At 37.3% G+C, this 27487-nt stretch overlaps 1 protein-coding gene across 1 annotated transcript in view; it reads left to right on the top strand.

Moving 5' to 3' along the window:
• TRHDE (thyrotropin releasing hormone degrading enzyme) overlaps positions 1 to 27487 on the top strand; it is a 211988-nt gene that overhangs the window by 85904 nt on the left and 98597 nt on the right. Inside the window, exons 5-6 of the mRNA XM_059817016.1 lie at positions 5061 to 5174; positions 17446 to 17583. Coding sequence (XP_059672999.1) covers positions 5061 to 5174; positions 17446 to 17583 — 252 coding nt within the window. The remainder of the gene's footprint in view (positions 1 to 5060; positions 5175 to 17445; positions 17584 to 27487) is intronic.

Consider the following 27487-nt stretch of genomic DNA (forward strand, 5'->3'; position numbering starts at 1 on the left):
GCCTTTGTAATGAAGTTCTGGTAGATGAACCTGGAAATAATAGTGTTTGGTTCATGTTCGTGTTTCACATTAAATCTTTCGATGAATATGAAGTCCTCAACTACAACATGAATTTTTTATTGAAAGTTATTGCTGGTTTGTTCTCAATATGATCATCTGATTTTGCTATATGCTCTTTATTGTGCAGTACAATAGAGCAGCACACTGTTCAGCTAGAAAAATTACAGTGCCTTAGGAATCAGGTGTGGAAAATACATATTAGGTCATCAAATCCTGGCTCCTGTTAGTATTAGATTCTTCCGTGTGGTGCATTTTGTAGTGCTGGGTTCAGTGCTCCTGGTTACAGGGTTATGCCGCTTCCCTTAAAACCTTTTGATTAAATCTGATGGTCAATAACTTTTTCCTAGCGTTCAGCTGAAGTCTTCCTTTTTCTGAAGTCATTCCATTACTTCCAGTTATTCTTTGCACTGCTTTAATAATTTCCTCTGCTTCCAAAGCAATTTATACTTCAGATGTGGGCAATTATCACATCAGTAACTTGCCAAATTTGTTTATTTGATTCGCATTGAAACTGAAGCCTTTTTACATCGTTCTGGGAATATCAGAGGATCATGAAGAGGGTGAAAACTATATTTGAGTTTATTTTAGGGTAGCAATGCGGTCATAGAGTGCTTTTAAGTGACCTTAAAATTGCAAATGAGAAGGTTTACTTGCTGTCCATGTTGATATTACTTCCAGTGCTGTTAGCTTAATTAAAGGTATCTTTCTCCATTCATGTTGCTGCTATTTCTGTTTTAGTACCATGCAGATCAGGTCCTTGCTCAGCTGCTTCACTGGATAACTAGAGAAGATAGAAAATATTCAGGTGGAAAAAGTATTATTCCTACTTTTTAGATGCAGAATTGTGTCACGAAGAATATGGATTGTTCATCTGCAAATAAAGTTTAAAGGGAGAAACCCTCCAAAAATACAAGCCACAAAACACGATCTAGCATCTCCATCACAGTATTGTCTTTATTTAGCTAGTTTATTTTGCTTTTATCCTACCATACTCGAAAGCCCCTCAAGGATACTTTAGCTGTGGATAACATAGAGCAGGAACTGTAAACAATACTAGCTTAGCTGAAAATGTATTGAACTGAGACCAGAGTAGGTCCAGGATCTCTTGCCTCTGCTCTTTAATTGTTAATTATTCACTGAATTTTTCATCCTCTTTTACAGTGCATCATCTCGCCTGCTAACCTGAGGTGGCACATGAATATTCCTCCCCTCCACTCATTTTTACACATAGAGTAACAAAGATTAACCAAAATCACTTCTGGCATGGCCAAAAGTAGAATCCATATCTTCAGTGTTACTTTTTATTTATTGATTTTTTAAAATTTCAGGTGAGAGGAAGGGGAACTCTTCTAAAACACATTCTCCTAAAATACATTTTTTTCTTTTTTTTAAGAATTGTATCATTGTCCTATTTCTCCTGATTTTGAAACCATGACTTAAAGACTTACAGAACATATCTGAGTGTGTAGCAAACTGACCTGTATGAGGCCCTTGTTACTTAGAGTAACACAGCAATTGCTTTGCTAATGTTGTTCCCAAGATTAGAAAAATCACATTAATTTTAAGAAATGGGATTGTTACTTTTAGATATGGCTGTTTAAAATCAGAATTCCCAAACCTGCTGGGTATTAATGCTTGAGCACAGTGTTCAGGACAGATAGAAAATGAGAGACAGCATTGCAGAAGGACAAAGAAATTCTGTGGTTGTCAAAATACAGGTAAAAAGCATGTAAGTAAAAATTTTACACCCTATTTCTTTGCAGGTGACTTTGTAATGCTTGACCAAGTATCTATTTTAGGTACATGTTTTAGGAGGGATGCATTAAAGTTACATGGGTAGCTTTAGTTTAGTCATTTTGTAGGTTGCTAATGCTTGATATTTCAGCTTGGGTGTTCTTTTAGAACATTTTATGTATTTAATTAAAAAAATTAATAATATGAAGAAGTGTTTCGGCATAAAAGCTTCTGCTCCAAACCCCAAAACACAAATGAGATATTGGTTAAAACACACATATTTCTAGCAGCTTAAGTTGATAGCTCAATAATTACCATAATTTATTAAAATAATTCTATTAAGGTAGTAATCAGTTTTATTTGCATATCACACATCAGTCCCACCTACAGCCTTTGAAGAAAGAATCATTTGGATTTATGCACCATGATTTTTTGTGATAGTTTTCCTACCTGAGCACAAAACTTGGTGTGACAGATTGACTTAAAGAGGCATGAAAGCAGAAGGAAAATTAAAAATTTCTAAATCAATGTTTTTTTAATAACCTGTAAAGAAAGCATATAGGAAAGAGTGTCCTTTCAGTGTGTCTGTAAAATAAGTGCCTTCTGCATGTCAGGCTGAACATAATACCTGAGGGAGATGAGAAATTTATGTAATCAATACATTTCAATTCATGTTTCTTTTCCAAAATGAAAAGAAGTAATGATCGTCACTCCAGGCAAATGGTGTCTATAGTCAAATACGCAAATAAATAAATAAACAATTACTTAAATAAATGAATTACTTTACTTAATGTTTTCCTTTCAGACATGTAACAGCCAGGAAGATAAAAGCACTTTTCTGCTGGAAAATTTGGCTTCCTTAATTGCAGTCTCTGGAACTGCTCTGTCTCTGACATTCATAACTATCTCTGACACTATTCAAGACTAGTTTAAGTAAATTCCCTGCATTTTCATATTGGTATCACATGCTGTTTTAATGCCTGTAAAACACTTCTTCCTGTAGGTGGATAATTAAACGAGTACTTTTAGTTGTATCATTAATAAATAAACCTGGAAAACTCACAAAGGTGTATAAGAAATTCTTTTGTGACATCATAAATTAATGTTATTAATTCTTTTGAGTTTCAGGAGGATGCAATATTAACTTTGCAACCTTTATTTTTTAAAATCTCTCACTGAATAGTTATAGCACACCATGACTGTTCCTGGTTTCATATTTGTTCAGCAGTCCTCTTGTAATTCAAGAAGTAAACTCTGTGCTATTGTGTTTAGTTGCTATGTCATTAGAAATCATTTAATCAACCTATTCCAGTACAAATATAACTTTCATACTCCTCTGGTGGTATGCTACTCTAACATTTCAAATTGTGAAAAGTGCATTATCTATATGAATGCATTTCCAGTGTTTCTTTGTCTTTTCAGTTAAATATTCTTAAGATCAGGATCTATATTGGTCCTATAGAGACTTAGTTTATTGATAGCCTGCAACTAGATTATGATCACCAAGTGTCCATTAAGTTTAGTTTCACTTAGTGTGTGAATATGACTTTAGTCAACCTCATCTTTTCTCCGTAAATGCTTAAGTTGGTTGTCAGTGACATTCATTGTCAGGTTTCGCTTCATTTTTTCATTCAAATCCTATTTACTGAACATTGTGTGACAGTCTGGTATTTTCAGTTTCCGTAGTCTGTTCTTTGGAGCCCCTGTGTTCACTACGGATCCTTGTCGCAGCATTGATCCTTCCGTGGTGCTATTCTCACTCCACAAAGACATGCACAGAAGCGAGACCTTTCATCAGGTCCCACACAAAGCCTTCAAATAAGCCAACTGTCATGAAAGCAAACCGCTGGCTGGTCAACTCCGCTTTCATTTGTTTCCCACTCTCATTACAGTGTCAGCAGCAGCTCCTCTGCTCTGACATGAGTCTCTCCCTCTGGAATACTTATTTGCTGCTTCTTTTCTGTGTATTTTCAGAGCTTAAAACTCCATGAAAACTCAAAATTATCTCTGTTGATTATGAATTCATCTCATTCACATTAAGAAAAAAACTGGCAGAGAATTCTACTGAAACAAAGTTTTGGTATTTGTTTGGCAAAAAAGATGCTACAGAGAGTATGAAATATGTTTTCATAATAGTGTATGTGTTTCTGCTCTTACCACTGGTGTTAAAGATGATCCAGGTTGCACATTGCCATTACAATTGTTTAAACTGGGTCATCCATCAGCAGAAGACTTGATGATGCCTGATTTCCTTTGAATTTTTGTCCTCATTCCTCTTCCAATGATCATCCCAGCTCTGTCTAAAATCCCTCTGAGACACCGACGTCCTGTACTGTGACAGGTTTGTGGCTGTTGGTGGCTGCTGAGCAGAGTATCTAATGGCCGTATTCCTGCCTTGCTCTGAACTTAGGTCCTTCTCTTTTCAGCTGCTGATCTTCATGTACTTTTGTAGGAGTTTGATTATCTTTGAGATCTCTGTTGTCCTTCTTTCTGATTCAAGAGTGACCTGGGGGGAATGGGAAAGGCAGTCAGCTCGGGTAGGGTTCCTTTGCATAAACTCAGGTGGCCCGTGCCATTTTAGATACCCTCTGCCTCTGGTTGCTGTTCGGGAAGGCTGCAGATCTCCTCTAAGTCCTGTATGAAATTTCCTAGGCCTGTGTGGGTATCCCAGGTACCCTAGGATGTTCTTTAAGTGGCATCAACTACCTGCTTTTAGGCATCTGAGTCCTACCCACAGGGAGATGGCATGACTGTATAAAACGGCTTTCCTTAGGAAACCGGCCAATGAACTGAGCATCGATGGTATTGTGAATATTAGTGGGCAGACATGATGGAGGAAGAAATGCTAAAATTTAGGTCTGGTGTATGGAGATTGTGTTCCCAGTTTTTCAAGATTCGCACTATTCATAGTGAAGTTTCCAGGTAATGAATCGGATTACTCAAGTTAGAAGCCTTTTTCTGTCCATTGTGTATGTTAGTCCCTTAAACCTAGGTGAGCATCTGCTTTAGATAACTAAAGCAGACACTGGGAATACTCTCCTCAACGCTTCTTTTCCCCTGCTTCTTCTTTTCTAATGTTTTACTTCAGTAACTTAAGCATCCTATAAAGGCTTAATTCATTAGTACGTGAAAAAAACAGTTAATGAGTTTCAGTGGGTGGTATATACTACTGCTTTTATTAAAACTTGTGAAGAATGTGTTCTGTATAAATGAGATGTATGCAAACATGGTTTCCTAAAGGTTGTTTATTTGAACTTTTTTTGTAGTGGTTTGGTGACCTTGTGACTCCAGTTTGGTGGGAGGATGTGTGGTTGAAAGAAGGTTTTGCTCACTATTTTGAATTTGTCGGGACAGACTACCTCTACCCAGGGTGGAACATGGTAAGTCAGTTTTGTTTTGTTAATTTGGAGACTCCACAGAAAAGTTGCTCTGCTGTTATACTCCTGCTTTTGTTACATACAGAGACTGCTGAAAAATACCAAATGATGCATGCAACTATCAGATGTCCAATGAAGCAGAATCACTAGGTGTGAAATAATTTGACAGCATTCCAAAAGTGTAATCTGCAATTTATTACAAAAGACATAAGGTCATGTCTGTCATAACCCAACATTAAAATAACTACTGTCTCTCTGCTCAGAAGCGTTTTGGATTAAAGCAGTTATAATTTAACATGGACCATTTTTGAAAATATTCAGAATATTGACTTTTATTCACAAACATGAGATAGATTGTAAAGAAATGTTTGGCGAAACCATACAGTAAAACTGAGCATATTTTTTCTTAGAGTATTCTGTTCTCCTCTCCCTAAGTTTACTCTTTTTATCTTCCTGCTATTACTTAGACATCTAGCAGTACATGCTAAGTTAAAACGGGGTAAATGAATTGAGAATCTAGGTTTCAGTATGATTTCCAGCTGTACACAGTTGGATATGCTTTGTCAACTGGTGTGTGAATACTGGAGCTCTCTGAGGGCAAACTGGGAAGGCCATGCTGGGACATTCTTTTGGAGTTATATTATCATCATATCATGTTATATCATATCATACCTAGTCAGGTCCCAGTTTATATCAACTGCTGTAGTCTAGAAATATTATGCTTATAAGAAAAATTAAGAGGTACGAGACCTCAGGACAATGAAATTGTGTGTGAGACCGTGTTGAAGGTTGCTATATAGATTTTACTGTTCTTTGGAGAAATATTTCTGTTTGCTATCCTTTTGTGTTTACACGTTTAATTATGTGGCAAAATATTTGTTATAAATACAGATTGCCTGATAAAGATTTGTTGTAGCTTGAATGTTTTGCTTAAACTCTTGCATACTAACTTCTGAAATGTTTTTTCCCATTGCTGGGTGATTTATGGAGTATTCTTATCCCATTAACTTTTGTGTGCCATGAAATGAAGATGCTATAATTACGAGTTAAAGCTAATTTCTTAAAATAGTTTTATACAGGTACTCTTGCATTAGGTATGCCTTTTGTGAAGCTTTAATTCTTTGTAGTATTTTAATTTTTTCTTTCAGGTGTCAATTTTGGTTTATAATTGCATTATGAAAAGGAAAATAAATCTTTATCTGAACTGACATCTGTCTTGCATAGATAGGCTTGTTGGGTTTACCTGGCTTTGGCTGTATTAAAACTCATTCTCTTGATCTTTATGAAAAACACATCCTGAATGATTCTAATTATGAATGCAATGAAATCTGGCAGGCCTTTATGATTTTAGCATAGTGAAATGTCATAGATGACAATGTTTATACACTGAATTTTATCTTCAAATCATCAATCGTTTGTTCTTCACATAATCAGTTTAACTATGCTTTAGTAGTCATTTGGAATATAGAATATTTGCTTGAGATTTCTGTGGAATGAATATAATGTTCACTGTTATGCAAATGACATGCCCATCACGTGAAATCCTGACTTCTTAGCAGAATACAGGCAAAACGAATGTGTTGAGCAAGGTATGACAGTTAAACTGGGAAATCAGACACGTGCTGCATAAATTAGAATTAACTACAGTAATATTGGTGTGCCTGAAAAACTATTCCTCTGTCATGTTTTTTCTTAAATTAAAAAGAAGGTAGACATAAACTTCTCATAAGGCTTTGGGTATCATTGGCCTTTGATATAAAAATAACCATACTGACATATTTAAATAATTAGAAAATTGTGGCAAGATGGAACACTTGATGAGTTAAACATTTAAACATGCTGCATTCTTTTGCAGACTAGAGTAGGAATCAATATTGTGATGTTTCAGCCTTATTACAGAGATTGTAGGAAGAGGAAGCAAATTTGTAGTTACTGGAATTTGGCTTGCTGGATATTTTTGTTATCAGTATAAAGTGCATTTGCTATTTAGATCATACTGACATTTGTAAACTTGAAAAAATAAAAAGTGAGCATCTATAAAAAGAAAAACTGTTTCAAACAACTTATTTTTTTTCAAAAGTGAAGAATACAGTACAAGCTCCATGAATCAGTTTCAAAACCAAGAACTGTAAAACTTATTTTCTCTAATGATGGTTAAACAGAGCAATATTCCAGCATTCTAGGTGGTGTTTTGACAGCAGTAATTCATACCAGTGAAATAAAAATAAAAGATGTTATGGTGTATGATACCCCAGCTCTTTGCATCAGGAAAACAGAGTAATATGCCAAAATCATCTTTCTTCTAAAGAACTGCGAAAGTTAGACAGTTAACTTCTTTCTCTTGTAGTTCTGAAATCACAGAATCACAGAATCACAGAATCAGTACGGTTGGAAAAGACCTGTAAGATCATCGAGTCCAACCTGAAAAAAAAAAAAAAAACCAAAACAAAAAAAAAAAAAACCCAAAAAACCCCACAAAACCCACGCCACACAACAACAACAAGCCACAACCCACCCAACACCACACAGCACCATGTCCATCAAGCTACATCCACAATGCCACATCCACACACTCCTTGAATACCTCCAGGGAGGGTGACTCTACCACCTCCCTGGGCAGCCTATTCCAATGTTTCACTACTCTCTCAGTAAAGAACTTTTTCCTAATATCTAGCCTGAACCTCCCCTGGCGCAACTTGAGGCCATTTCCTCTAGTCCTGTCACTATGTTACCCTTGGAAGTTTCCTCAAGAAGGCCATGGACTAAAATGTAAAATTCAGCTTATTTTCAGCTTATTAAACATTTTTTGTCACATTTTCTTTTGGATAAATGTAGAAGCAGAAGACTGGTAGTCAATTGCAGAAAAAGGACTTTTGTCTGGAAATGCAACTTGGGCAATGTGGATACATCTGAATCAAATGGATCTATTCACAGCTTCCTACCTAAGTTGTTGGATGCTTATAGGCTACAGGAACATAAACTTTCACCATTAAAGCTCCGTAAGCCCCTGAAGTTTTGCTACTATTTGTCTGAAGATGCTTCTCTTTTAGCAGAGCTGAGCATTTTTCAGTGTCCATCTTATTTGGCATTCACAGACTTGGTATGGCTGAACCTGAGACTCTTGAGGAGAGCTATCCATTAGGCATGTTCACACCATTGTAACTTAAACCAATAGCAGTGGTTCTGCACAAAGCAGAGAGCCATGGGTTTTGTCCGAAACCTGTTTTCTGGCTTTTCCTTCTTCTCTAGGTTCTTAAACATTTCTTTCTGCTCTAAGGTTCTTGATTTTATCAGTTTTTCTTCAATTGTTTTATAAGCTCTTCTTTTACTGCAGGAAAGATGGATGGATAACAATATTGACCAAACTGCCATGGGGCTGTAACACTTTATTGAGCCTTCTAGCAGATCTAGAATTTCTTGTCTCGTCCAGAAGGTGTTTACATACTTTATCAGGCTTGTATAATCTTAACGGGAAAGGAAATCCAGTCCTTATTAAACCCTTGCCATCGTTATGCCCTGGATCCTCCTATTAAAATTTTGGGTGAAGAACAGAATGAAGAGTCATTCTGATGGAGGCGTCCATTCTCCGTTGCAGTTAATATAAGATACATCAGAACTCTCCTGAGGAAGTGGACGAAGTTTTGCTGGTTTTATAACAGGAAGGTGACCTTTCTATTCGGAGATCCTTCATGGTTCCACCACTGGTCTTTATATTCTTTTTAAAATTTAACTTACTTCAGATCAAAGCTAGAAATTCTCTTTTCATTCCCTCAGCTAAAAAGTAAGTCCCTGCATTTTACTTTTTACCTCTTGAAGGTGAAGCTACCTTTGATCTTGCAGGAAATATGTCCCTACTATATAGTCATTAGACATTTGCCATGGAAATGAATTCAGCATTCTTCCCATTTCAGCCTCTTGCCTTGCCTATCCCCCAAATTAAGAGTTTTTTGAAATTCTTATTCTGAAATGTGTCAAATTCTTATTCTTAAATCTCATTCTTCAAGGTCTTGGAAGCTTAAACAATTGTTTCTGTGTTGCCAGTATGGTTCTAAAAAGAAAACTGGCTCTGCAAACTGTTCCCCCAAGAGATCAGAGAATTTTGCTTGATCATGTGTGCTCAGAGTAGTCATCTCCATGTGAATTCCCTGGCTGTTGCTATTTCATGACTTAGAAAGAGATGAGGTTTCTGTATTAGAGGCTTACCGTATAACTTTTCGGTTGTCTCTCCATGCCATCAAAAAGCAACAGCAGCTGGATGTGAGCTCTTGAACTGTAAGATCTTAATGACTGATACAAGGTAATCTCACCTCTGTGGAAGGTGCCTCTGCTAGTTTTAGGATCAGAGAAAAGAGAAAATTACAGCAGAAAATTACATACTGGTAGTTTCCACTTCATAGCCCTGTCTTTTCTCATCTACCCTGCTCACCTTCCTGCTTTCAGAGGCCTGTTTGCAACTATATATTCCATCTTCCTCTCTGCTTGTTTCTCTCATTATCCTGAAGTCCTTTGTACGTGGCTTTGTAAAGTAAGGAATTCAACTGAGGCTTACAGATCCAGGAATTTATTGACTGATCTTTTCCCTCCTTATTTTCTGGTAGAAGGAATCATCATGTTTGTCCTTGAATGTCTCTGGTATTGGGGTAGGTTTTGAGGACTATGACAGCAGGAATTACTGGCATGTAATTTTCCCTTTCATCCATCAAACAAGCGTCAAATACTTTAGTGGTTGGTACGCAGCTTGATGCTGAGAAAGCATTTCTCAGACCCCAGCTGCCTTCTCCCTTTTCTTCATTATATAAAAGTTAGCTTTGCTGACAACTTTATTGGCTGAGTCAAGGTGTAGTACATCAGTGATAGCTTTGACTCCCTCCGCCTTCTCTATCCATTGAAGCTCTGGGATAAGATCTCCCACTTTCTTGTGTGCTTGCTACTTTTATAATTAAGGATGGTCATATTTGCCAGAAATATTCTTAGTATTAAACAATTGTGCTAAAGTATTTGGAGTAAAACTTTGTGTCTACATGGAAGGGCGTCTTTCATCTTTCTTAAAGTGAACCGTGCTTCCTTCACACTATTAGGTTCCACAGTCTAGACGATCCTGCCATTCCCACAGGCAGCTGAAAGTAATAATGAGGTTGCATATCAACATTTCTGTTTTAAAAATACATGCTGCAAGAAATTACCTATGCCTAAAAAAGTTAATAGGAAACCATTTAACTGAACTTCATTACATTAAGTACTTTGAACATCATGCAACATACTGCCCAAATTCTTGATAAATGATCTTAATTGCCTATCTTTCTCATTGACTCAGTTGAAATAATAAAAGTGAATACGGCCATTAGACATGTGCATATCTTTAATGTGCTTTCTCTCAAGATTGCCTCTTAAAGCATTTGTCTCTATCTGTAAAGTTTTTTAGGCATTTTTTGGTTCATACAAAATCCAGAAAATCATTATAAATTTTGAAGTAGACTTAAGATATGGGTCTTTTTGATTTATTTCATTATTATTTTGGCATTTCAGACCTGAGCTGTAGCCTGCTTGATCCTTCTAACCCAACATAAATATCACGCTGGCTCAGCATTGAGAGAAATTCAGCCTCTCGTTTTTTAAAACTACTTTCATCTCTTCTTTTTTCATTAAAGGCTCCCCATGCTGGTATAAAGTAAGACTTTAATTAATACCACATGGAGTGTTTTTCCCCCCAGTAACTGCTCAGTGAAGTTGGTCCTTGTATGATTTTCTGTTTTAACTCAACTATGGGGGAAGCTTTCAATGTAAAATTAACTAGAATCTCATGTATAATTGACTTTGGCAGGAAAAAAGAGATATGTAAAGGTAAGCTGCAAGATCTTCTTGTTGCTAATTACTAGTCCTTTTCAAGTATACCAGTTTAGAAATCCTTATACTAAATTTAGCTTATAACTAAGAAAATAAATTGCCATCTTCACATGGTCTTCCTTAACACTGTTTCTTTTTTTATGCTCTGGCAAGGTGGATTAATATATGGAATTCTTAACTTTAAGTAGTTAACTCTTAACATTTAGAGATCAGACGTAAATGAATATCAACATTTAGATGAAACATTTATTCAAAAGATTAAGTACAGGTTTGGAGAATGTCAGTGTCTCTTCTTTCTTCATGTCGTTATCTGCTCATCTTGGGAGAGCAGTTAAAATGACATTATGATGAGAGCTTTTGGGTCATGTGAGTTCAAATCTCCTGAGTTCAGGGTTTAGATGAAGCTTTGGTTTCAGAAAGAAACTTCAGTCAACTGGCTGAATTTCACATAATTTTGAATTAGTAACCACTTCGTTTTCAGTAAAAAAGAGAGAGAAACTTTATGGCAACTTTTGCCTCAAGGCAAGGACTCATTGCAGGGTAGCCCTACTGAAACAAGAATACGCTCTCATCGGGAAGTACAGTTGATATGGGAAGTTCAATGGCAAAGCTGTAGCTGTATATTTGAGGGCATCCTTACTGAAAGACTCTGCTTTTTGAATTTTTTGGCTATCCTGAATGTGCTGCCACTGTTTATTTTAAAATTGTGGCAGTGTGCAGTTACTTGGAGCACAAGCTGATAAGTAATTTTTGGTGTGCCTTCAAAATATCTTTGATTCCTTCAGGACTTAGCTCACTGAATCTCATCACTTTCAGGTTGAAACAGAGTCTAGGCATGCAAAATCCATCCAGCAAATGTTAGAGTACCTGAAAAGTATTCTCATTGATGGTGACCTCTGGCAGTTTTTGCTGGAAGTTGACTCAGTATACCAACCACATCTCAAAGCCACTTTTCATTTAAATACTATTTACTGTTTCTTGAATTGAGTTGAATTTCCTCTACAGATTCCCCCTGTGAGTTTGAATTAGAGGATAATCTTTATACTTTGTTGCCTAATGTTTTAAAATGCTCTGGAGACAAATGCATGAGGAAGACAGTGGATCTGTATTCATTCGTTTGTTTAATGACTCTATTTCTGTGAAGGCAACTACATACAAGGTGACAAAATATGATGTTGGAGAAGGAAACTGGCCTTTTCTTTTTTAACCACTGGTGGTTAGCATGTGTTGTTTTCTTTTCGAATGCTCCCTTTTTAGTACTGCATCCTCCCATTCTGTAGGCCTACGTTTGGCACAATGGATCTGGTGTACAACCAAATCAAAGCTATACCTGAAAAACAGTGGTGAGAGGAAATAGCAGTTCAAGTAGCTGGTGAAATTGCTTAAAAGCTCCAAATCAACTACCCATCTGCTTGGTAACTTAAGCAGGTGATCACGAATATCTGGTTTGGCACTTCATTGAAAAGAAAATACATGTCCAGTTCTCTTTCCTGATACTCAAAGGTATTGGTTTTCCTTAACTACGAACTCTTAGAACATCTACATCACTTTATAACAACAAAAATTGTCAATCAGTTTGAAAATTTCTCAAGCACAGAAAACTGGGCTCAAGGGACAGAAAGTTTGCAAGAACTTTGACTGAAAATGCAGGAAAGAGGGTTATGAAGGTAGACATTGAACTGTGTCATATTCACAGCAGATAAATGTAGAATATGTTGCAGGCCTCCTTCAACAAACTATGCACATAATTGAAGCACACATGCAGAGATATAAATTAAAAAAAGCAATCTGTAAGCTGCTAAAGTTATTTACAAAAATTACTGTTGGGAAGAGAGAAAGAAAAAGAAATGTTGCTTTCATTTGCAAGTACTCAGGAGACCTCCTGTGCTATGACAGCTTAGGATTTATAAGCATGTAGGCAGAAAGAACTTGCTTTTGGCTCCCGTTGGATATTTTCTGGCCTTAAGGTATTTTACTGAACCTTAGGTTTCCTCATAGATGACATTTCTCTGTAGTTTGTTAAGCTTCACCCTGAAATATATTGTATTAGAACTGAACTGCTGGTAGTGTATATGCTGGTGTTCTTTGATTGCTTTCAAAATTTGCCCCTATTTCTTTTTCCCTAGGGTGCACTTTCCCTGTAAACCCAAGATTGTGTCTTGCAAATGCTTGTTTTGTCAGGCATGAGAGATCACTTATCTCCTTTGTATTCCTGATGGTTAGTAAAGCTCTGTATTTTGGAGAAGATATTTCCAGCAATTTTGTCAGGAAAATCATTTGCAGATTTGCACACCAATATTAAGCTTTATTCATGTAGATTTCTCAGTCCATGAACTGTTTGAATGGCTATCCCAGAACAAAGACAATGCCTTTAATATTGAGGCCTTTGATCTCTTCTGCTTACTAATTATCAGTTTTGGCTTTCATTGTGCTATTCCTTTTGTTCCACTGTTGTATGTTTTCCAGTTTTTTCATTTTAATTCTTTTCCCTGATATTTCATATTAATTTTTAGATATAATTTTTGTGACTAATTTTAAGTATTACATTATTGTCATGCTAACTTGTACTCTTACATTATGCCTCAATATGATATTGTAAAATCACCAGCAGCAATCCTTTCTATACATCATTGTTATCCTGTTATGCGCAATACATTTTTAATGGCTCTTGAAGGTACAGTCTTTTCTGCCAAAAAATGTTATTTCACAATTGCTTTCTTTCCATTTAGAGGTAGACTAGTTGAATGACAGGCATCCTGTTGGAGATTAATACACAAAGGGTGACCACTACCTTTCCATAAACCTTCTTCCCTAGAACAAGGTGAAAATAAAGCAGAACCAGAAAGCTTTCTTGTGGTTAGCCAGTTTCTTACTCGTGATTCTTTTTACTATGGAATGATTTACACTACAGATCCACATTTAAAAATCTTCAGATTATTTCCATGTTGTGGAAGAATTGTTATAGGTGGAAAGTTTCTGATCCTCTTACCTGTAGCTTTTGTGCTGCTTTTACCCAAAGCAGTGAAATTTGAATTTTCACAATGATTACATGTTGGCTAAGGAGGGGAGAGCACTCAGAAGGGCTAAGTCTTTCAGGACAACCTTGTACCAAACAGAGAAGGTCTTACTGGTGAGGATTAAAAGAAGTCAATCCCATGAAGAGAGAAATACTTGAATCTAGTGACCACAGATATTTGGGAAATAATCTGAAAATGTAAATCTTTGAAAAGTATGTTCGTCTGATAACAGCACTTCAGCCCCTGCACCTGGAAGCATTCTCAAGCGTAAGAGGGAAAGCAACCAGAAATAACTGAAATGTCTTTTCTTCTCAACACAGGTCTGGTCTCCCAGACTTTGACTATGCACAGTTCAAGGAGGGCTCTGAGGAGGGGAGATGAGGAGACAGGACTCCAAGTGGGCAGTAGGAAGATAAGGAGTGGAGGTGCTTCCTGCTTGCCTTTAAAGAAAGGCACAAATCTAAGTGGAAGCACTTTTGTCCTTATTTCAGACCGGGCTTCTGCTGCTGTCATACCAACTCCTGCTCAGAGCCCTGACCCTATGTTAGCACTGTACACCATTGCACTTATATGCAGCTATCAACACTTTCCAAGAAAAGCCTCAAGACTCACCTGAAGCCCTCTTTTCCTTACAGCTGGATCACAGTCTTTGGCTTTTCTCTTGCAGTTGAACTCTCTCGGAGGACGGTCATCTTGAACAACATTTTGTCCTTGTTTCATGTCTAGCTGTAAACCTGTTACCTACCGTGTTGACAGCTCGCTGGCCTCGTTAAATGCATTCCAAGATTGATTTTCTTTACAATTTCTGTGCTAGGTGTTTCTTTAGTCCTGTATGTATCAAGATAAAACAGATCAATTCCACTGTACTGTGTAGGGTAAAATAGCTAGGAAATAGAAAGCCCCTCTTCCATCAGTATAAGCAGTTTGGTCACAAGTGTTGGCCTTTTCCCCTTAATGTGCTGATAGGACTTTAATAGCTGAGGTAGTGTTTCTTCAACATAATTAAGGCAGTTTTAGTTTCTTACTGCATTTCTGTTTGCAGTTGCCCCTTCAAGCTGCAGGCCCCCTGTCAACCAGCAAATCCCTCTCTCTTGCTCTTTCTGTGTCTCCCTGGAGTTATATTTGAGTTTCCTTTTGAAATCTGCTCTCAGAGGCTTCGTACTAAAGGGAAAAGGTGGGAATGTTTTGGAAATCCTTTTAGTTCAATAAATTTAGCTTTATAGGTCAAAAACCTTCTTAATTCTCACTAAAATGCAGGTTTACATGTTTGGAGGCATACTAACTATTTCAGTTGTATCCCAGTGTGATGGTCTGCCATAAATTTCAAGGAAGACTTTTCAGCTATGGTAACTTGAATGAGAGATCATGAATCTAAAATGCTCCTTTTCAGCCCTTCAGGAGATAACCAAAGAAACAAACAGAAAACCAAAATGTAGCCTGTCCCTTTTATATCTTTTGTATTCTTCTTCTTATAATTTCACTTTATGTTTCCTACGTGCTGATTTTCTTGATTCCAAGTTCTGTATTAAAAGTATTAATTTGTGATTAACAAGGGTCCTTTTCATGAGTTAATTCCAAACAATAACAATCCACCCCCACAACTGTTTGTCAGTTGTGATATCCAAACTTGAATTTGGAGACAGGTCCGTACCTCTGTGTGTTCATACCTGTATGTATTACATATCATACATCTGATGAAATTGGGACTCCGTTACTGACTAATAGAGAATGTGAGTGAGGTGTAACCAAAGCATCCACAATCCTTTACACCTCAGCAGTTTTCCCCTGAGTAGGACTGTGATAATAATTGTTTCCCTACACCTTTTTTTTCCCATAAAAAAAGGGCAGTTACTAACTGCATATGCCTGAGAGGATTTGGAAATGAACAATAATACGAACAAGACATTACTTTTCCCTTCACAAACCTTACCTCATGCAGCCAGCTGAGCACACTAAGAGTGTGTTGGGTAATTGGCTTTCCTGCATCCCGTGTTTTTAATTGCCTGAATATACAATCAGCTCAAGGTACATTTCTTGTGCTCTAATGAATTTTAACATAAAGGTTTCTTTCCAGATGGATCAGCACTGGAAGAGCTTTTCAGCTGTCTTATAAATATAATTTAAATTAACACATAACACATTGATACCAAAACCTTGCCACCCAAGAAATTAAACATAGAATTTATTATGTAATTTTGTGGTTATTTTATCTGTGGACATCAAGGTGGCTTTTGAAAAAAATGCAGTATTCCCTAGAGTTTCTTTCTATTATGGCACTAGGTTGACATTAACTCAGGGTCTCATGTAATTGAGATAACGTTAGAGATACGTCATTTCCGGGAGAAGAAAGCTTATTTGAACTTTCCATAATTTTTAATTCACTCTTTGCATTTATTTGTGACTTGAAAAAACAAGTAAATGAGGCTCTTCTTTCCTGACACAGTCTTTTGGATTAGCGACATCTATATGAATGCAATATGAGGAGTTTTTAAGGCATGTCATTTCTCAGCTGAAAATGTCCCGTCTAGTTTCACTGTAAAAGTGAGTGCAGCACAGTTCATAGAGTATACATGAACATTTAATTAATGTTGCTGACAGAGTAAATATGCAGCAGTTTTGACATACCTCTGCCATCCATATTTATAGAAGGTATAGAAACAAATTAGTATGTTGGGTGTTGTGTGGGCTTGCACCTGCCTCTGATTTAACTGTGACTTTGACTATGTCATTTAACTTCTGCATGCAGCTATTGTCCCACATGTAAAGAGAGATAATAATGGTTTCCTTCAGGTGGAAGTTACAAAGTTTGTAGAGCACAGAAGCTCCTGAGGAGAAAGGATTTCTATACCAGAATTATGAAAGACAATGCAGGCATCTGCTGTGACACTGCTGTGGGCTCTGTTCATTGTCCTGTCCCACGTCAATGTGCCATATAAACTTGGCACTAAAAGCCAAGTGACTTAAATTTCACTAAATAAAGCAGTAATAATTTTATTTACCCATCTCTGTCAAAAGTTTTTGTACCTGTATATGCAATGAACTTGACAACTTGTAGCATCCATGTATTTTTGTGATTGAAGACTATGCCATTTCGCTTCTCTCCCCACCCCTTGTAACTGTGAATGGTCATAATCAGAATTGCAGTCTGCACCTACAGATAAATTTTTTCATTCATTTAATAGTCTTTAATTTAATATCAGTCAAGTTTCATTGTAGCAAAAGATCTCAAGTCAGAGTCTATTCCATACACCTGTTCAAGATTGTAGGAGGTCACGGTGGCTTACATACAAACCAGAAGTTCTGATTTCAGTCAACTGTCATATTAGTCAACTGCCTCTGATAACTGTGCATCATTTCTGTATTGTTGTAAATGTGTATTTGTCTGTGATACTACTGCATATGCTGTATTTCAGGAAAAGCAGAGATTTCTGACAGATGTCCTACATGAAGTGATGTTGCTGGATGGTTTGGCCAGTTCACATCCAGTGTCCCAGGAGGTGCAGCAAGCCACAGACATTGACAGGGTGTTTGACTGGATTGCTTATAAAAAGGTGAGACTAATTAAACCTCTCTGTCTCTATATATAGATATGTCAGTAGCTATTAGAAGATCATGTTCCATCTTTAAAACAAATACCATTGTAAAAATATGTACATTACAGTGGCTACTAGTTGGGAAACTTTAATTTGTGTGCAATATATTTGGAATATACTACAGTGATTTTAGCCAATTACATTCAACACATCCAGTGTTACTAAGTGTTATAAATAAGCTTGGGAGGCTGTCAGAATTCAGCAAGAAGATTTGAGTTTTTTTATTACTATTTATTTTGTGGCAGTGTCTGAATTGTTTTAGATGCTTTAAAAAGTAGAAGGATGTGCAGTCTTTGTCCTGTTGAAATTCTCTAGAAAACTTGTCAAATGCTAAAGGTAAATGTAAAGTTTTTTCTGTTTTTTCTATGCATGAGAATTTTTCTGTCAGCTAGTGAAAACTCTGAAGTTATTGCTGAACAGTGAGAGTGGAGGAACTGCCTGCTGGGGTGATGAAGGAATATGTATTAAATGCAGGCAATTTCAAATTGTATTTCAATGAATAGAAAGCCTTTTGGCCAGCTTTGGGACTGAACAGCTTCTGTGCAGGAGTGAGAGGGCTGCACGCTTCCACTTTCTCCATCATATGACTGGGCTTACTGTTAGCATACGGCCCAAAAGCTGGTGGTTTCCATCACACCACATGATTATTCTCTGCTGCATGGTATGATATGTAATACTGTGCCTTAATATCATGACCAAACACGCTTGATGTGTGACCCAGAGGCTGCTGCGTGCAGCCTTCCGCTATGAAGGCTGTACTGGAGCTCTGCTGATGATTCAGTTACAAGTCTTTTGACTATCACCTTTGCATTTGATAATCTTCTGCATCATTAGCTGCCTAACATCAGACCGTAACAAGACAGCAGCAGCATAGCACTGACTTGCCTACTGAGCCTCCAGTTTATCCAGTGCTCATTCTGGGCTAAAAAAGAGGTGTATCTTCTCTCTCAGTCAGCAATAACTTCAACTTGATCCTCTTCCATGAAAGGATCTTATGACTTTACGGATGGGCAAATGAGAGTGTGTGTATCCATGTAATAGATATAGGATGTAATATGCAAACACAAAATACTTAGAAAAATATTGTAAAATGCTGGAGGTGCTCAAGAGCCCAAGTAACATTTTCAAAAATCCCTTAGCTAGTTTTGAAAACATTACTCTTGGTCAATTAAGCTATAATAGCCAGCAGCTTTTAGCATACTGAAGCATTCTCATTGTTTAAATGTTTCAATCATATGTTTGCTGGTGATAGCTGAACCTCAGTAGGTTCAGAGCCTTATCTCACATCAGTATCTTACTATTTCAAGCTAATTATTTTTTCTAATTAATATGATAATAGTAATATCACACAGTAAACTGTAATACTTGACACTTATCTTTTCATCTTGTGAACACTTTGCAAGCATTAAGTAATTTGCATTTACATTGAAATGACAAATACGACAGTAGGACACATCTGTATACTGTTAGCTATTTTATGCAGGCTAATAGGATCACTCTGTTTTCTGTGCAGATTAGAGTACAGTGCAGATTAGAGTACAATCTCTATCATCTGTCCATTTAAAGGTCCCTTTTTCAGTGTAACGGTGCCATGCCCAGTGGATACGGCAGTGTCTCCACACAGCTTCCCTGATGGCCCACTCTCTTGAACCCTAAGTGACACTGAAGGTGTTCCTAGCAGGGCCTGATCCTGTAAATTTTGAGGAATGGCAATGGAAGAATTTACTTATGCACCTTCATAGGTGAGGAGATTAAAAGACCCATGCTTTCACCCATGAAGTCTTTGTTTTTCTGTCTGATAGTCTGTCTGCTATTTTCTGTAACCATGCATCCTTTTGGTTTAGATACAAGCAGTATCTAATAGGAAGAAACTTTCCCAACTGACTTCGTAGCTGCTCTTTTCACTGTTTCTGTACCTTCCTCCAAACAACTGACACTGTTTCCTTCTGAGGATAAATTAGAGCAAATTTAATATGTTGTAGATCTTACTTTGTTTCATTCCTATGTAACCTTGTATGTATGCATGCATAGCTTGCACTTAAAATCGACTAGGGAAACAAGCTCATTTATTAGATAGCTAGAACATTTGCCTATCCTTCTAGCTCTCTAGGGTCTGCCAGTATAAATACTGTGATGAATGGTATGTCAATAAAATCCAAACTGTAAAATTATGCTGAAGGCTTTTACCTGATCAGGCGTGTGCTTAGTTAGATATTTTCGGGTGCCTCAAAGTCCGCCTTACGCAATGAGCCCTGCTGGAGACATGATGTTGTTGGTGTTTCTGGGGTGGCTTTTTGGTTGTTTGCTGACTTATTTTTTAAATTGCTGTCAAGTATTAAGTTCTCAGAATTTTTTTCTGTTGACTCTAGCAAACTTTGGATCAGGAACATCAGTGAGGACTTTTCTACTGTCTTAAATAAAATGTTCATTTTTAAACAGTCTAGCACTACGTGCAATATCTTTTCCCCACATTTTGGTATGGTTTTTTTTCATTCCCTTTTATTTTTTTTTATTAAATGTCCACCTTGTGCCCCCTGGGACCTTGGATTGTCCATGTGATCTCTTTTATCTCGTCACGATTTTCTGCACGATATTGAAATGATGAAACTTTCACCCATCTAATTTTTGTTCAGTGAAATGACAGTCATAGAATGTCATTGTCTTTTCATTGTCTTTACTGTCATCAATATGGCATAAATCAATTAGACACCATTAAAGTGCCCATCTCTGCTAGACACTCAGCTGTCATTTTAAAGATATGCCTCTCTTTCTCTTTCTATACACTTCAGAGATGACCATTGAAACTGTGCTATTTAAATGCCTCGGAGCTGAATATATTTTTCATTTCCACTTTCTTGTCCTCGGCGATGGCACATGTTAAGAAATCTCATGACATAAACTTCTGAAGAATGGTATTCAGGTGATCCCACAAGCAGAATGAAACAGGCACTACAGCCCTGCAGCACGCAATGCTTTTCCACTTAAGCTGCTGAGGGTAATGTTTTGCTACTTTCAAAAGCATCATACTAGTCATTCTTCAGATAGGAGCGTGTCATTCTCCACTAGGGCCACAAATATGTAGAGAAAAATGAGAAGTCGTGATAGTTCATTAATAAACAATACTGGTAGATGATTCAAGGCTCTCAAGTTACATCAGAGAGTGGATATGTCTTCCTAGTGCAGCTGGAAGTGAGATAGTGTCCTCCCACAATGACGGGAAAAGTGGTTATATCCCAAGTGCAGTAGGAAATATAGCCTGTTGAACACAAGAGTGGATCAGAGAATTGTTAAATCAAAGCAAGAAGCGTGACAGCCTTTCCACACCAGAAATAACTGACAGCAGGAATCACAGCCCTGAAGAGCTGCATCAACAGAGGAGGAGAGAGTGCAGCAAGAATAACATGAGGAGCAACAATCGGCAAGGAACAACTGGCTATAATAAAATGGAGAAACAAGACAGCTACATCTCAAAGGGAGCAGCCAGACCCAGAACAGCATGAGGGAGAGAGATCCCAGACAGAACTAAAGGAGTCATAGGCCTAGATGAGCAGTGACAGCCAGATAAGAGATGGGATGAAAGGGCACCAAGGACACTGTAGAGCACCAGATAATATCCGAAATCGTTTCCGTCAGCCTGCTTCATGCTTTGAAGTGTACTGGTTGAAGATTCTGGCAGCAATAAGAGCAGGCAAGATCAGTATGATTGAGTGTAACTAACTATAAAAGTATCCCCAGTAGAATACATCGTGACAAGTGACAAATAATAATCAAAACAAGGAAGAGGATGACTGGAATAGGGAAGAATATTCCTTTTTTTTCTTCCCTGTAAGCAAAATTAACCTCAGCAGTGAGATCAGTTACTGGCCCTGTCTTTGTAGCGCAAACAATTCATTATTTCCTAAACCTTTGTATGTATAATTTCCTTTTCCTTCTTAACTCTGTGCCACTTTAAAAATGCTTTTTCTTGCTTTCTGTGTCTGAGTGATGGAAGGAAGATATATTTCTAATAGTAATAAAGGTGGAGCATGCTCCCTGCCTCCTGTCAAAGGCAATATTCTGCAGTAGGAAATCTGTTCAACTAAAAGTTTGCACAAAGAAAAATGCTCAGCTTCCCTGTATGTTGCAATAACAGTTCTGACAAAGGAGAATTTAAGAAATTGAAAGCAGTGGCTTGCTCACCCTTTTGAGTGTAATTCTCTTTGAAACTTTACAGCATAATATGTTCTGCAAGAATGTGGAAGAACAGGAGGGCTAACTGCAGTCACTCGAAAGGCCCTCTAAAACTTTGTGCTTTTTACTTCTGTTCCTCAGGCACTGGGAAGGATATTGGCACTATAATAACAACATAAAACAAAAAAACCACCAAAACATCTATTCTGCCCAGTAAAATCAGGATTAGTATCAGAGTGAAATTCACTTAGTTCATGAGTAAAATGAAATTGTGACAATATGCATCTATGAAATGACCACAGAAAAGTGAGAGCAGCTCATTAACAGTGAAAGAAATACTAAAGAAAGAGTTACAAATAGTAAAATATAGTAAAACAGGTTTTATTTTTAACTATTCATATAACTCAATCAGTAACATAAGATGGCATCCAGCTAGTTAAAAGTCCTACAATACAGGCAGGTGGCTTTGCAACCCATTCCCTTACCACAGTGTAAAGGGAGAGCTGTTTGTTCTCCCTGCCTAATTCAGCCATGATGTCATCTGTGAATGCCATTAAGTCCTGGGTGCGTGTTTGCGTGATGCTGGTTTCTGTTCCGTGACTTGCGAGTGCAGCAGGTCAGTGCCCAGATTACAGAAGGTGCTTTCAGGAGCCATTTGTTTGTAATGCATCGTAACGTAAGTATCTTGTAATGAAAATAATTTCTTTCTGTTTAGATAAAAAGGTTGTAGGTTGTTACTGCTTCCAGTATGAAAGCCACTGAAACTCAGAGTTGGTGAAACCTTTAGGTTCAAGTTCAGAGCCATCCCAAGAGTGCCTGACTTCAAGTATGCAGGCTGTCCCACTCCAGCTGGTGGGTGCTAGTTCGTAAAACTAGGCAGGTGCTTCAAGATACTTAAAATACCTGTCTTAAATAGAGCATTCCTGACTCAAAACAAACTATCATTAACCTTTTACAGTGTTTAGTGTATACGAAGATAGTATTTTCTGAAGAAGAAACATAGAAACCAACTCTGTGTGGCATGTAAACAACTACACACCTACAGCGCTTCAGGAGCATTACGTTCCCCATGCTGGGGAGAACTGTATATGGGTTTGATTGGAAATAATAAAAATGGAGCACAAATAATAATAAAAGCATTTTATTTTAAAGAAGAACTTGTTAGACTAGATTGCTCAGTCGAGGTAGAGCAATTGGGAAGACGCAACCTGTTGTGGTAGACTTGTATTCTGCCTGCTCCTCATGAAAAGGCAGCAGCAAACAGCAGCTTCCAAGGGCTGGAGGGGGTGATCAAAGCAGAAATGGCAACAGTGGCTCACAACACTGTGCCCTGCCATCATTTCTCACACTTTCCCCAACAGGGAGTGGAGGGAACAGAATAGTGCCTCTTTGTCTCAGATGTTTCCATGGCTTAAAACAAAGCATTGATAAAGGTGGGTGTACGTGGAGGTACCAGCCTATGCACCAGAGTTCCTGAAATGCACTTGCCTTTTTTGCTTCTCCAGCTCTACTTTGTAATGGTCATTTTCAACAAAGGGCAAAACAGAAAGCACCTTTGTAAGCCTTTACAGGTAGTTTCTGTTTTTTCCCTGAAGGAGTCCAAAAAACAACAATGCCTGAGTAAAGGCAAGGGGTGACTTTTGCTGACACACATCCTAGTTCAGATCAGTAAGACAAGAGCAACAAGTGTTAAAGTAACTTGGAACAAATTGTAAGAACTAGAAATAGAAAAGAAACTGGAGGTAATGAAATAGAGTAAAAGAAAAAAAACTTGACATAAAAATATGATCAATATTTTGATCAAAATATGATCGTGCAGGCCTGCAGGACCTCTATTCAGGAGGGAATTCTCTGGAACAACCTCTGCCACACTGTTTTGTTGTTGTTGGTGGTTTTTAAAGGTATGTTTAAGTACTGGCTAATTTCTGAAGCTTAAAAGAGGTATTAGAAGAGAAAAAGTAGAATGGCATGTTTAATTATAGTTAGCTGCAAATCAGTCTTAGGCAAATGGATTGAGATTCTTATGTGGTATTTTGTGAACTAAAAAAAAAAAGGAATATTAATTTTCATGCTTCATGGAAACAAACCTGGCCAAACAGACCTGATTTCAATCTTTGATGAGATTAAACGTGTGGTTGGTAAAGATAAATTGTGTTGAGACATAGACTTTTAAAGTCTTTGTTTTAGAGGCATAATACTCTAGTTAAAAAAAAAAACAGCGCTATACCATATCACTACAGAACACATTGGCTGGATTAATAGATAGCTATCAAATCATACTGATCCCCAAGGTCGTCATTAATGGAGAATCATCACAAATTCTAAGTTTTATTTTACTTAATTTGCTTTTGGATTCTCTGTGGAGCTGGTTGGTAAAATGGTGATGCATTTCCTCTTTGAAGTGAAGTAACTCTGACCGTGTAAACACTTCTGTAAGTATTCATCATAAAAGGGAAAATCTTTGTGAGTTAATCCTAATGGAACACATGGATTTGTGGAGCCAGTTTTATTATTACAAGAGATTCTTAATATAGTGGATTTTAAGATGCACTAGTTTATTCGCCGCTTACTTAACTTCTGATGATGGCCCACCTATGTAAATGATGTCATCAACCTGTTGTGTTTGTCCATCCTTGAAGATTTCCTCATACAAGCAGTTAATGAAAAAGTATAATGTGCTTTTGTCCTTGTCAGTGGTGTCAGAACATGTAAGAGAGATTTTGGTGGTGAGGCTAAATAAGACTCCTGTTGTAATGGAGTCCCAATAGCATTTTGTCTAGGTGACTGATACATTTTATTATTCAAGGAAAATGATGTGACAATATCCACCTGAAGAACATGATTAGTTATGGTCGTTTACCCCTGAATTTTGCAACAGAATTTATGTCTAAGAAAGACAAACATTTCACCAAAGCTCATCTTACCATCTGACCATTTCAGTATTATCCTGCCCTAGAACAGCTGTGTTTGTCAGAATAGAAAATGATTATGATTTCCCAGTGAAAAGCTCTCCTTGAATATAATGCTGCTTTTTCAGTGATGTTTTGGTATCGGATAAATGGCCTTAAAATCTATAAAAACAACATAAGATGCCTTTATGCATCTTTGATGATTTAGCACAGTACTTTACAGGTTTATTGGTATATTTGTTGATTTTAAAAATATTGACTCGACCACACCATAGGTAAAGCTTTAAGAATAGTGTAAGTTTAATTTGTTTACAAAAATATATTCTGGTTTTATTGCTGAGTATCAACAACACGTTAACTTGTGGATGTGCACTGCTTGTTAAGCAAATATCAATTGAAAATTATGTATTACTTTAAAAAGTAAAAAAGATAAATTGAATGACTGATTTTTTTTCTAGTCTGTACTGTTAAAATCAAGTAGGGATAGTTTTTTGGGCTCCTTTTAATGAATGTAGTCCCTTTTAATAATGTGTTATCAAGTGCAGGGAAACCAGTCACACCCAGATTCAGTCAAGTGCGTAGTTACTTGCTTAATTTTATGTGTGTAAGCGGTGGAATTTAAGTGGGGTTGCTTACGTGTTTAAGGTACTTCAGTGTGTCACTAAATGATGGCCCAGACTAAGAACTTCGATTAGACTCATACTGTCACATTTTGTACTAGTGTGCTGCATAGTCTGCATATACCTGTCTCCTCCTTACCTCTTTTTATGGCTTTTACATATGTTTTCCAAAGGGGAAGCCTCTAGGAATTCATTTGAACATTCTACATTTCTGCCACAGAGAGGAAATCATAGGCACATGTTTACTCATTTAAACAAATACATTCTGTTATCCTAATCAAATAAGGAAACATTCACACTCATCAAATTCACATGCATTAAGCTTAATTTTTCTTGTAGTATTTGGAGGTGCCATTGGAGAATACAGAAAATAGCCAAGCTGGTGTATCGCAGTGCTCAGTTTCTGAAAATGAAAAAGGGATTTAATGCTGGTGACTCATGATACAGTCTAATTAATTCCCTGAGAAGAATTTTTCAGTGAGTACTTCTGCAGTTCCCAGAGATGAGATGTTTTGGATAGAGACAGCTGAAGATTCCAGAGAAGGCTTTGCAATTATCTCTGCTTTTACAGCTCAATAGAAGGACTTTAGCAGAGGTCTCTCAGGAGCCTGCCCCAGTACCGTGTTGTCACTGATGGCATGAACAGGACACACTTGTTCCACGACTATCAGAGTAAGGCCATATACCATGAAAGAAAGTTCAGATTACAAGGGTAGGAAGGTAAAATACATTTCAGCATGACCACCTGAGAGGGAGCTGAGGAATGGTTGGACTTCTCCTCCGCAAAAAGGGAAAAAAGCAAGAGTGGAGAATATGTTTGCTTAAGGAAGCACAGTTTAAATGCAACAGCTGAATTTGAAAGTGGTTAGCCAGTTTTCAGTTGTGCTTACAGGAGAACTAAGGGATGTCCATTGATTTGCATAAGGTCACACCAGTTGCTCAACAGACATTACAGACAGACTTCTCCCATCTTTTGATCCCCTTCTTTAAGGTGCTGAGGGTGACAATTCAGTTAATTTAGTGCACTACATGTAGCGTGGCACAGCGACTCAGTTGACCAAGTTTTTGCATAATTCATTTACATACGTATACAGTATTCTGTATCTGCATTTGAGAAAATTCTACAGATGTAACTTACTCAAAACATATTTTTTATGTTAAATTTCTCCAGGATTTGACAGATGCCATTTTGTTTTTTAATTTTATGTAAGAGTTCTTTTTTAAATGTCACATTTTTGCTACATGTTTGATGTACATTGTTCTTTCACTTTAATTCATGCTGTGTTTTTCCCAATAAGCTAAATTTCATGGGGCATCCAGCTGTGGTTGCTTAGTACCAACAAAGAATGATTGTTTTGGAGAACGTGACTTGGATATTACTTGTTGGCTAGTGTTCACATTACAAAAATAATGTGCAAATGTGCATTCTTTGTGTGAGTGCTTGGTAACATGCTCTTCTAATATTGGAAATTAACAGAATTATCTAAGATTTTGAGAAATAAATAATAATGTATGAATTCAGGAACTTTGAACTGAAATGAAATTATACTCACTTACTTAAGAACCCGTTTGATTGTGGATACCGTTAGGCTTCTATGTGATAGAGTACTGTAAAATATGTTCAACAATTTAAAAAAAACCCAACCCAACCCGTATGCTGCTTCTAAAAAAAATCTCTTTCTTCAGCACATTTCATCAAGAAAAGATAAATTTCAACCATTATTCAAAACATCTTAACCAAAATTTGAAAGTTTCTGTGTGTTCTTAAGTGATTCTGCTAAGGTAGTTTATGCCTGACTTGAGTGTATACAGCAGGTATGGCTCTGGGTTACTGGTGAGGGGCTACATCATGGCCAAGGGGGACTCAGATTTTTAAGAATACAACAGAGAAGTGCAATGAATTATTTGCATTGGACTTTTCTGCTGAAGAATGGGTCAATTTCCATGCTCAGTTTATTCTTGGTGACTGATAGGTTGCAGGAACTATCAATTTGAGGTGTGTATATGGGAAATACTATCTAAAAGTGCTGAGTTAGTTGTTAGGAAGTCTGCAGAACTGGGTGGCACACACCTGCACGTTCTGAAGGTAGCCAGATGTGGAGATGCAGAACTTCTGGCAATGGGGCATAGACCATCCTCAAAAATGGCCGCTGTGCCAGAGAA

The sequence above is a fragment of the Gavia stellata genome, chromosome 4 (genome assembly GCF_030936135.1).
Source record: "Gavia stellata isolate bGavSte3 chromosome 4, bGavSte3.hap2, whole genome shotgun sequence".
Classification (NCBI taxonomy): domain Eukaryota; kingdom Metazoa; phylum Chordata; class Aves; order Gaviiformes; family Gaviidae; genus Gavia; species Gavia stellata.